The sequence below is a fragment of the Clarias gariepinus genome, chromosome 13 (assembly GCF_024256425.1).
Source record: "Clarias gariepinus isolate MV-2021 ecotype Netherlands chromosome 13, CGAR_prim_01v2, whole genome shotgun sequence".
NCBI classification, from domain to species: domain Eukaryota; kingdom Metazoa; phylum Chordata; class Actinopteri; order Siluriformes; family Clariidae; genus Clarias; species Clarias gariepinus.
Window position 1 is genome coordinate 1,001,917 of NC_071112.1, and position 13,075 is coordinate 1,014,991.

The window sequence follows — 13,075 nt, forward strand, 5'->3', positions numbered from 1 at the left end:
GGCCGCGAGCACCGCGCTGTGGATTTCTCACCAAACGAGTGCAGTCGGTGTGAACGCCAATCCTTTTAAAAGCGTGCTCGTGTTGATGTTTTTCTCCCAGACCCCTGTGAACAGTTCCACTCTACTGCTGCGCCCATCTGTGCTCTGTCTCATCTTCAAACACACACACACACACACACACACACACACACACAAATACGGTTTGTCTGTTTTATATTTCTTTTCTCCACTTTTGCCTTGGTAAACTGTAATAGATGGCGTTCTTCCTCTGGAGGTTAAATTGAAACGAATCAAAACCCTTGGTATGTTTTTTTTTTTCTTTTTTCCTTTTCTTTTATATCTGCGATTCCTTTTTCTTTGGCTTCCTTCTATCAAGAAGAATTGAATGGCACGTCACTAGGCCTTTCATCTCAGAGAAATGTGTGTAGCCTAAAAACACAGAAGTAATGTTCTGTAGCATTGAACCCAGTGAGCAAAGGAAATACAAAGCGCAAAGAAGAAAAGAGCTTGCTGAGCACAAAAACGAACCCTTACAGCGGGGAACTAACCTTGCCTGCTCTCTGATGTTTCTCTACACATGTACCACTGCCCGACCCATTACGGATCCGCGCTCTTCTGACGCCGGTCTTTTATCAATCTGTGGCTTTCTATAGCGTAGGCAGGATGTCTCGGGCCTGGTCTATACCAACGCGGGGAAATGGTGAACATGCGTCCTTTCTTATACGTTGTGCTTTTGCATTCACACTAAAATGTTGTTCTTAACAACTGAAGTGCTTTTCAAATCCACACACTGAAGAAGGTGGAATGGAAAACATTGTCCTGCGAGGATAAAAGAATTTGTAGCTTTATTATAAATAAAAACATTTTTTTAAAGCTGACATACAGTTTGATCGTCATGTGATCTGCAAAACTTTAAAATGGCAGAAATAATGTTTATTCCATGTTTTTTTCTTATTTGTATGGGATATCAACACTGAAGTGTAAGAAAGTGTGATTTACTGTACACAGATCAGCCATCACATGATTACATTAATACGGATTATTAATTATGTAACAGCAAACTGGTGACGGGATCAAACAAGGATCATTCAAGGAAAGGCACCAGTACACCACAGCACGCCATGCACGTGGCCATGGAAGTGTCTGATCCAATGTTCACGCAATCCCCTTAACCCCACCCCCCCAAAAGTACCCACAGGATCTGATAGAAACCACAGCACACACCCAGGGGTCACATGGAGTCATGACTTAAGGGGACAGAGGTACTCCCCCCCCCAACAAGGTGGCAGAATGAGATGGTACGCCATACTGGGCATATTGATTCGCATTATACTGTCATTGATATTGTTAACAATATTGATATTGTTTATACTAAGCAAATACAAATAGTAAACATGGTGTACAGTAGTTAAGGGTCACGGGTCAGACACTAGCCCTGCTTGTCCACTACATGGACTGTTTACAGTATAAATTCTTATATATTTACTTATTTATATATTTACATTTAGGCATTTGGCAGATGCTCTTATTCAGAGCGACTTACATTTTTATCTCATTACACATCTGAGCAGTTAAGGGGTTAAGGGCCGCGCTCAAGGGCCCAACAGTGGCAACCTGGTGGTTGTGGGGTTTGAACCTGGGATCTTCCGAACCCTAGTCCAATGCCTTAACCACTGAGCTACCCCTGGCCCATATATTTTTCATTGATTCAATATTTTTATATTCTGCTTTTAAATTCTTTGTTTTATTCTTTATTTATTTATTCTTTTTTCATTTTCCCGCCGTGCCATTCATTAGGGGACAGCAAAGACAGAATTTCATTGTGCAAGGAAAAACGTGTTTCTTTACTGTGCATATGACAATAAAACTAAAACATGCTGTTTGATTTTAATTTTATGAGCTAAAAAGTAAATAAATAAATACATAAATAAATAAATAAATAATAATAATTACAGGACTAGCATTTTTAAAATAACCTTTAGTCAGTGTGGATGAGACTTAAGACACCTTCCTAACAAACTAGAATATTGTTAATATGGTCAGTTTGCGATGAAAATGTTTTATTCTTCATTTTTCCACACCAGGACTGTTCAAATCCAGTCCTGTAGGATCGGTTTATCACAACATTTGTAACTCACCAACACTTAAACACACCAACTTAACCTGACAATAAACAGATGAGTTGAATCAGATGGTAAAAATAATCGACTCTCCAGCCCTGATCTCTCCTCTGTGGCCAGATGTTTGTGGATCATCACAACCATACGTCATGTTATTGGATGCTGTAGACTTTCGATCGTTGATCTCTTCACTGAAACTATTAGGACTAAACCAGTTCTGGCGTGTCAGTGCTCCTGTACACAAAGCTCAATGAAGACATGATTTGCCAAATTTGGAGTGAGTGGAAGAACCCGAGTGAGTCCTGACCTCAACCCCACTCAACACATTTAGGATGAACTGGAACTCTGCAAACAAGACCTCCTCACCCAACACCCGGGCTTGATCTCACTAGTGGAAGCCCTTCCAGAAGCGTGGAGGTTACTATGGAAGGAGAAGATCAGCGAGCACATGTGGATGTTATTTTCGTATTTCCTTCGGCATATTTATGTCACGTTTAACGCTCTGATTCTGCCAGAGCGTGCCTCTGTGTGTTGTATCATCTACGTGTTCTACTGGGTTTAACTTTGTGGGTGGGCGTTCCATCATGGACCGTTGTCCAGTATGTTCCACAATATCTGTATCACAGACTGTATCACAATATCATACAATACAAGTGGTTCTGTCCATCATACTGTAGATACACTGCCTGGACGTCCGCATGTTGGACTCTATTTGGTTCTGATTCGTTGATTTTTGCTCATCTAGAGGAGACCAGACCAATGGAACCTCAGTTTATACTGTATGTGTCAAGTAGCTTTTTTATTATTGTTTGTCAGTCAAAAGAGATAATTATTATTCAAAGAAAAAAGCCATGACTGAGGATTTTGTACAGATTATTATTCGCTGCCCCGATGCAGGAGGCACAGCTGTGATTACGTCTCTAAGGGTCCACACATCCATTTCAAGCAGCACCTCACATCCAGCTCACATCCATTACTGCATGACCCTGTCCATTCTGCTGGGTTTTATAAAGCCTTTCCCAGTCTACACCGCACTGACTCTAATCTGAATCTCACACCTACACGTCCTCGGAATTCAAAACTATATTTACAATAACGTTCATTACACCAACATGTGAAAGCAGAAGAAACACCAGATCAAAGTTTGTTTGTAATTAGAGTCCAGCATCGCTTGGAACCGACATTGTTGGCTTTAGTTTTCCCGACTCGATTAAATGTAATGTGCTGCTCATGGACCAGAACTTTAGGATCTTTGTATTTGTTGGTGTTTGGGATTTGATTACGTGAGTTTTCCCTTTGTGTTACTCTGACATGGACTTTTCCTACCTCTTTGTCCTTCGTCATATGTCTATAGTACCACCCCCTCGTTGCGCTTCCTCGTTCCTTATATGGTAATACTGTACATCCTACTGTAGGCTATGCTATGATGTTGCAGATTCAGGAAATGGATCAGTGCTTGTGTTCGTGTTTGTTACACACCGGCCCTTCAGGAACAGATTTGAAGAGCCCTGCTGTTCTGTAGGTGGCAATGCAAGTGACTGAGGTGCGAGGCTTGTGTTGTGTTTAGTGTCGCTCTAAAAGGGACATATTATGCAAAATTTACTTTTTAGTCATTTTTAGACATTCAGTCTGCAGTGTTTATGTACAAGAATGTGAGGGAAAAAAACAATTCTAGGCCTAAAACAAGTCAGTTAGGTTTTCTCCCTAATGTGACCTCATATAAGAAGGTAACCCTGCCCTGGCCTGTTGCTCAGCCCTGCTGCTGTCCTGTGGGGCGTGGCTCAGCACGAGCACATTCACATAAACACTGAAATGGTGCGTTCGGAGGAGGAGTGACATAAAACAAGTTTGTTTAAACCTGTGTTCATTTGTTAAATACGGGGTGTTTAAGCCATACTTGGACAATAAGTATTGTGTTTGTACTGATGAGATGTCGCGGCAAAGGAATTAATAGACTATAGAGATGTTTTATGACCCTGTCCGGTCCTGCATTTTTTTTTTTTTTTTTCAGAATCGCTTCATGTTTTACAAAGTGAAGAGGCTGACTTCATCTATTGACACAATCTGTGCGTGCAATCTGCACACGTTTACTTTCGTGAAAACAAAACAAAACAACAACAACAACAACAAAAAAAGAATCCCCAATACCCCAGTGTGGTCTTTTTCCTACGGCTGAGGATTTGATGAATCCTGAAACGCTGTGTTTAATCCCACGTGTAGTTATTGTAGATAGGTTTGCATTGGGATTTTAATGTGTGTTTGTGGGAGAAAAACATTGTATTGAGCCTCATTTCTATTATTAGGCTGAATGATTGTGTGTGTGTGTGTGTGTGTGAGAGAGAGAGAGAGAGTTGTAGTACTTTACTGGTAGACGATTATCACTAAAAAGGGGTGAAATGCATTTCATTACACTACAAGATAAATATCATGTTTTTTTTCCCTTCTTTTTATTGTTCAGTAAAAATAACACAGTGCATCTTTAGAATGACTCTCAGGGGGGCGCTATGGGCGGACAAATTAGTAGCCTAGTTTGCCAGGACAAGCAGATTTTGTGTCTAATTCAAAGTTGCACAGAGGACAAGCGAGTTTAACAACCTGAAAATGAAAAAGCTCTTCTCTTCTCACAACATGTCAACTTCATCTGACGCTGCGAACTGTATGTTTAAGGATGATGTTTGTTAGTTGGATTAACTAGTTCGTACAGTATGCATGATAGACAACTACAGTATGAGTATTAAATTAAAATTAATTAAAGGAAGTAGAACTTTTGCACACCTCGATACGCTGGTATCCCATAAATGGTGTCCCGCTTCCTATACGGGTCTGATGGGAAAGTTCACACAATACCAGAAAACCACCTAAAATGCAGGTATCAGAAAACATGAGTGCAAAATACAGTTCAGCTCTTTCACACGATATAATAACGTCTTATCGTCTGCCATAAACACTGGGTAACATCTTGCTGACTTTTTCTTGAGGTTGCAAACGAGATGTGCTTCAGGAGTCTAGTCTGTCAGACAATATATAATAGGGCTGCACAATTTGATAAAAAAAAAATCACATTGCGATTATTTTGATAAATATTGCGATTGAGAAGTTTTTTTCTGTAATGTGACACAGATCAGATTTTTTTTCCTGCTGTCTGAATGCACATATCTAAGGTTTTTAGAGTCACTATCATATGTGTGGTCACACACACACACACACACACACACACACACACACGCTGTGTTGCACCCACTGACGTCATCAGTCAGCTTAACCAGCTAAAGCGAGGCGTCTGGCTTTCTTTCTTCTCTTTCTGGACGTCAACAAACACAGCCAATCAGCAGAACCCAAAACGCCATCCATCGTTTGTAACGAATGAGCTGTCGACACAAATTTGACGTTTTAACCCAGATAACGCGAGCAAAGATGCATCGATGATGTGGGGACGCGTTCCGTTCCAGAGGACAGACGTGTCTACACTGGAGTCAGATAAAAGTATTTCTAATGTTTTTACTGTATGTAGGCTAACAGAAAATAATGTCACTAATGATTTGATTAAGAGGACGTTTTCCAATATGTATTTATCACCTTAACAAAATATGGAAAATGAACAAATTATAATAAAAGAAATGATTGACAAACTCTACATAAATTCTAAACTAATTAAAATTGAAAAAAATATATATATTTATTACGGAAATCCTTTTACGGCCACCCGTGACCTTTCTCTATGAGAATGACTTGCACTTGCGAGTACAATTAATAAAAAAAAAATGTAAAAAGAAAGAAAGAAAGAAAATATAAAATAAGAGAAAATGAAACCCTTATCTATTCTCAGCTCTTTGAAATTAAATAGTTGTCTGTATTGATCTGTGTTGCGATTGCAATTTTTATGCAATTAATTGTTTTATTGCTATATGATATGATACGATACGATACGATACGATGATATGATTGTAAAGATCTACCACTTTTTGTTTTAATCAGTTTCCAGGCAACCTTAACATGACCCTCTTGGCTTTTACTTCTCCGATGTTCCACCTAATAGATTTCTGATGTTTTGTCTCCTCCCAGACTCTCTGGTCACAACCCAGTACAGATCCCATTCCCAGCTCCTCCCAGTAAGTGAGTGACTCACTGAAAGCTTCGATTGCCTTTCCGGATAAAAAAGAGAGAGAGAGAGAGAGAGAGAGAGGAAGCCTCGATGATGTTTTGCTTTGAGGCGGTTCATACCCCGTGCTCAGTGCAGGATCCGCGCGGTGTTAATCAGCTCCAAACGCAATTACAGCAGAACATATGGCGGCCTATAAAATGTCAAGTCTGATCAGATACGGATCCGGTGTGTTACATTCCTGTTACACAAATATCACACACTCTCCTGTTTCGTTCGTTACATTTCACACAGTCACTCACCCGACTTTACTCCGTATCACTTTCCTCATGTTGCCTTTTTTTTTAATAAATCCACAGAATCAATTTAAAAGCGGAGGGCTCTTCGGGGACGCAGGACCTCTGTTGGCTCTACACATCGGGAACTTTGGGACTGAGGGAATAGGATAAGTGAATGAGGCGGACTGTTCTGTATGGGTTCTGACTTCGGGGAGATGGAGAAAGTGTATGAAGGAGACTGAGAGGAGGATTTGATGAGAAAATCGAGAGAGAAAGAGAGGAGATGGATGAGGACACAGGGGACATTATCTGCAGGGGGAGGACAAGAACCGAGGGTGACTGAAGCGGTAGAGAGCGAGAGAGAGAGAGAGAAAGAGAAGGAAGCGATATGAAAGGAAAGGAGGTTTGGCATGGCACGTCTGCGCGCGTACGCGTGTTTTGCTCGAACGTCTCCCAGAGAAGCTAAGGTTAGAGTGGACGTCCAGTCACAAGTGCCGATTTGTCACAGCACGATGGCCTCGCTGATCTGGCAGAGCCACAGCGGCCCAGCGAGGTGCCAGCGTCCAGCCATTAGCGCCACTCACCCCCAATTACGGCCTGATTATTCTGCCACGCTCTAATTGCCTGGGGAGATATGCTAATGCCTGTCATTTGGGATGATAAAAGATGCGCACAGGACTCGATGCATTATTTAGCCGGCTGGCTGGTGGATGAAGGATGTGGCATGCGCTTTAATTGCTGAGAGGAGAGGTTAAGCTGAACGAGCAGTTGAATTAAAAATGAGGAATTTACCATTTATTTATTTATCTCTGTGGTGTTTTACACTCGCCGTCTCTCCCTCTCGCCAGCGGAATCTGTCGTGGGCTTGGGTGTGAAGAACAGCAAATGAGAACGGCGTAAATAAAAACATTTGCGGATCCAATAAGCACTAAATAAATATGCTACGCGTGGACGTGTGTTCGTGTTTGTGCGGTGTGTGCGTGCGGTGTGTGTGTGTGTGTGTGTGCGCCCGTGTGTTTGAACGCAGAACCTTTGTGGCTGGTGGAAAAACAGTACCTCTGTGTGACGCCGTTTCAATTTCATTATCCACGTGTTTGCATGAAAGGCTTCATTTAAATCCTGTATTTCACCAGAATACAAATGGTTCTGCCAAAGTCAAAGTCTAGAGAACGTTTGCTTGTCTGGTGTGTTTTATTAAAAATAAATAAATAAAAATGAGCAAATGAGCAGTCGAGGAGTTAAAGACCTCATGCAAGGTCTCGACAGTGACGGTATGGCAATGCTGGGATGTGCTCTCACGACCTCCCGATCATTCGCTCAGAGCCTCAACCATCGAGCCACCCCTGCCTATGACCCCTGCCTATGACCCCTGCCTATGACCCCTGTCTATGACCCCTGCCTATGACCCCTGCCTATGACCCCTGCCTTAATATCCTTCAGCCAAATGCACCACATGAGCTCGGCAGCTTTTCAACGATCAAAAGAAATTGGACGAAACTTTACGGTAATCCCTTTGTTTAGCGACCAGCAGTGCAACTTCCTTTTGCCGTCAGAGTACGATGGTAAAAGTGTCAAGTTAAATAGCCTCAGACATACTAATTAGCCTGAAGAACACTCAAACTTGGCCCTCTTGGCTCTCTTTCTCGGGATGTTCTTTGCTCCGTAGCCAGCTGACTTCCTCTTGTTGAAGAAGTACCATCATGTAAGGGCTTTCAAATTCAAAGTTTAAAAAATGCTGGGCCGCTGAACACATTCACAGAAAAGTGCGAATTACTGTACGCTCCTCCCCAGACTAGAGAGGCTGATACAGTACAGATGATCACACATCATTGGCCAGACGGGGAGAAGAGGTACAGTACCATCCCAACCACCCAGAGATCATGTCTCTTAGACTCTACTTAAATTGGTGCCATCATGGATTCAAACTCCTCCCAGTGGTGATGTAATCTGTAGCACCACTTGGCAGCCTGGTCTTCCCAGGACAAGCTGGAGCGGCATTCATGCCCATGATGCTCTGTTCTCAAATGGTAAATAATAAATCTTCCAGATTCCTTTAAAAGTAACAGGAGCAGTGAGAAAATCTTAGCTGACCCTTGTGGATGCCCAGAATGTGATCTACTCCCGAATAAGAAAAAAAAGACTCTCTGAACACCCACACACTCCACCCCTGTGAGTCTCCACCTTTAAAACGCTGCTCAGATACGACAGAACTTTGGTTCTTCGGGGACCGTCCCGAATCCTCTGGTTGATCTTTTGCTTCTCAGTTTGATACTGAAATTTTCGCAGCACCCAGACATCACAGGAAGAAAAAAAAGGACTTTATTTTCTGGTATAAGGCAAGCGGGGCATCTTCTTAAATTCATGAGCATAATGTCAACCTTTTAGATGTGGTAGCACATTTAAAGTACTTGCCAAAGCAGAGTTATTTAAAACCCGCACACACTCGTGTATTTTAGTTTTGCCTATCTCCATTAGCCAGCTTGCCTGAGAGATGAAATGGTCTGGATGAGTCTTCATTCTTCCGGGTCTGTGTCTCAGGCTTAATTGTATATTTTCAAGGGTATTTCTGTGCGAGCACTACATGGGGGATTCCATTAGCTAGTTTCTTCCTGCTGCTTGCCATTCAGAATGATTTTCATGGCATTTCAGCTGGATTTGTCTGGACTAGATGGGTTAGGATGGAAAAAACAAAAGAACGAACACATCAGTGTTTTAAAGGCTTACACTTAGCACACTGCAAAGGGAAGTGGATCTAATTTGCCATTGGACTTTATGTTTGAGGGGAAAAAAAAGAGAAGAAAAGTCCATGTGCTAGCATTCGGTCACAAGAGGTCTCTTTCAATAAGGTCCTCACTTCCTCAAACGCCCCACCATCTCTTCTTTAATAAAGCCAACTATCCAAAGACAGACTTTTGTCTCTGCTCTTTTATTTGTTATTTCCCAGACTTGTCCTTCAACACCGGTTAAAACCTCTGGAGATAAAGGTTTAGCACCAAGAGCCATGTCTCGATCCACGTCCCCCCACGTTAACCCTTTTTTCCATAGGTTTTCGAAGGTCCCAGCAGGTGCTGTTGGGGGCACAGATGAGATTTACACTAGAGGGTGAGAGGAGCAGGGTGCCAGCACCCCAGACAGCAGCGCTAATGAGAGGAGACAGCGCCAGCTCACTGTGTTTATTCCTGACCTTCTCTGTTTGTCGGATGGAGTGTGAAATCCGCTGCTCGTGTGCCAGGGTCGTACCAGATTTGGCAACATTCTGACTGTAGTATAATGCCCTCGGGGAGCATGGACAAAACTGTGCAGACACAGCGAAGGTGCAAGCGGTGGTGGAAAAAGTACAACATACACTCACGTCTGCAATAACACAGGACAGCGAGGGCTGATGTAGTAATACTGTAGTAAAGGTGAATTAATCATGAACGTAAAAGTTGTGTTAAAAAATGACTGATCTAAGAGGTAAAGAAATAATCTGGTGAAAATCTACTCACGTTCATGGTCTTACTATTGACACGGCTGATCCGATAATCTCAAAAATGTTGCATTTATTAATGCATTTTTAAAACAATAATGTTAACTAACCATCAGGAGTAATAGTGGCTCAGGGGGTTGAAGCTCAAAGTTGCTGATCAGAGGGTCTGGGGTTCGAGCCCCACTCCCATCCCCTAACCCTTCGGCCATATATAATACCCAGACACTGACTCCCAAGCCAGGAGAAAATGGGTGCGCTGTCACACAAAACCTGTGCCATATCATTGGAGATCGACTGATCCGATGTGGCGACGCTGAGAAAACCAACAGAGTGGAAAAAGAACAAGGAGAAAAAACAATGTGCTATGCTGACGTACTGTAGAAGTAACCAACCGTATATAAAGAATAGGATCTGACTAGCTAGCTAGCTTGCTACGTGAACCATATCTAGTATCTTGCTAGTCTAGCCAGCTCACCTTGCTAACATCTCAAACGTTGCACGTTTCCAAAAGGGTGGATGCTAAGCTCTAAGATGTCGATATCTCCACAGGTTTTCAGCTCACGTAATTTGCAAATCATTATCGCGCTGTTTCTTTTTAAAGCTTTAAGACTGAAGGTATCTGTACAAATAGCTCAGGGATTCTCAGGTGTCTTTACTTTGTCACAGTGCTGACAAAGCGTTTGGTGTCTGAAGTGCGTAACCCGGCTTTCAGCAGAAAACTGCTCCGTTCCGACACGGTCTTATAATCGGATGGTGTGAAACGTGCGCGTTAGTGTCTTTTAATTGGCTTACAGTTTTAGGGGATTAAATGCGCCAAGTCTGGAGTCCCTGAGTCGAAGTTTTTTACTTTAGGCCCTGTTTTACTTCACTCTATGTCCTTCATTTCACAGGATGTGGACACCCATTTCGAGGATGTCGTATGTTGTAAATAGCGTCTGTGTAGAGTGGCGTGTTTGTGCAAGTGGACCACAAGCCGCTGAATGGTCCGACTCCTCCCAGTCTAGACTGTTTGACCAGAGTGATAGTTCTCCGTACTTTCCTTTTTTTTCTTTCTTTTTTTCTTCTCCTCTCAGCGATTCTGATTAATTCACATCTCGAGCGCCTGCCGGTGGGGCTTTTGTGTGAAGCAAATCTCATTCCTCTCAAAATTACAGTGTAGCATTTCCCCCGCTTATTGAAATGCTTTTAGCCGTGTGTGTCTGTGCATGGCTGTTGAGACATTCCCAGATGCATTTCCTGCTCTTGAGTGGCAGCTTTTTCTGACAGCAATAAATAGGCGGGGGGGGGGGGGGGGGGTGGGGGGGGGAGCATTGGTAATATACGGTGTCCTGGTCCACAACTAACTGGTTGCTCAAAGGCTGTGTGAAAATATGCAGGTTATTATATAGAGGTCTGGGTATTTCAAAGTAAGGGGCCATTATCACCTCAATATTTTTCTTATTATGACAATTACATGCTTCAGGAGCGAATTAAGTGATACAAGATGCCAACTGGGAGTAGTTGACAGCTATTTGGAGACTCAGAGCACAGAGCAATTTGCAGCAGAGCGGCAAACAAATTGGATTTGGGCCACGTTGGAAAAGGACCCAACTCCTTGAATATTTGGACTGGCTTGCCGCTCACTTCCACTAACACCTTTTTGCGTAATTGCTGCCTTTGACAAATATTACCTTCCGTTTGTGGATCGTCTGCCAATTGTGAACTTTGCGGCGATTCTGCATACAACTGGAAAAGACAGGTGTTAATGGAGAACCAAAAAAAAAAAGTGCAAATGATATCCTGGTCTTCCTTTTTTTGTTGAGATCTTGAAGGCTGTCTTTGTGGACTAAAAGGTATCCTAGAGCTTCAGTCTGGGGTCTTTCGCGTTTCTGTTGCCATATTTAGGAGTAAATTTCCTCTATTGAGTTGGCAACAAATAACAACGGAGACAGTGTTGTTCTGGTGATGACCAGGTGTTTTTTTAGCCATCTTTCAGTGCAAGTCGTAAATTATCCTTCTTAAACTAAATCATCTTTTTAAACATTTTTTCTTCCCCAGGACCTGTCAGGCTCCATCGATGACTTGCCCATGGGAACCGAGGCGCCTCTCAACCCAGCCATCAGCGTCTCTGGTCCCCCCAACAGTCAGGGAGACCAGGGGAACCAGTCTCAGTCTCCGTTTTCACCACACACCTCTCCTCGTGTTTCCAACATGCGGCCTGGACCCTCACCCCCACCGGTAGCCTCCCCCAGTCCCGCCGGATCCAACCAGATCTCTCCTACCAACGGCCCAGGTGAGCTCAGATCTTCTTTCATCTTTGTTACATTTTGATGACTTTTCTGATGACTAGCTCTGAGTTTTGAGTAATTCCTGATAGCAGCCTGATGGATATAAAAAACTTACTGGTGGAAATGTAAGAGCTTTATTTTCATCAAATGTATTGAGCCACTCCTCATCCTTTTATACTGTATGTTGTTTTCTAAGACTCCAAACGTTCTTGTATGTTTAATGTAGTTTTGAGGAATATTTCTCCAGGCTTCCTGGAAGACTTTTTTTGTCTCTCATCATGAAACCTGATCAGTTTCAGCGGAATGTTTTTTGTTTGTTAAGCCACACAGTGACCTAAAAATCCTTCAAGCATAAAATGAAATATAAATTTTAAGTCCTGACCCAGTGAGGAACAGGTGCAGATGATGAGAGATGATCAGGTGGTGATTATTATACTGCTGATGCTGAATGCTGAGTGGTTGGAAGAGACGGGAGGGGAAATGAGGTCGCTGCTAAGCCTGTTACATAAACAACCTATTTTTTTTTTTTGCAGCCTGTCGCAGTTAAACATTTGTTCACACTTTTGTAATTTATTAAACATTATTTAATTTCCATATCCATCCAACTGTGGGAGCCTCTGTAGTCCAATTAGGGACCGTGGAGGCCAGTGGTGGCCGTATTTATTCCAATTTGTTTACAGATGTGGTCGGATCTTCGGTCAACATTCAAACGTGCATTTACACACTACAGCCAATTTGTGAACACCGATCAGCCTAATCTACATGTCTTTGGACTGTAGGAAGAAACCGGAGAACCCGGAGGAAACCAGCAAGCACGAGGAGAACATGCAAACTATCATTTA

General features: G+C 42.6%; 1 protein-coding gene across 1 annotated transcript in view; it reads left to right on the forward strand.

Moving 5' to 3' along the window:
* Positions 1–13,075, forward strand: part of LOC128536307 (AT-rich interactive domain-containing protein 1B-like) — a 215,798-nt gene that overhangs the window by 136,211 nt on the left and 66,512 nt on the right. The window contains exon 5 of the mRNA XM_053510516.1: positions 12,004–12,238. Coding sequence (XP_053366491.1) covers positions 12,004–12,238 — 235 coding nt within the window. The remainder of the gene's footprint in view (positions 1–12,003; positions 12,239–13,075) is intronic.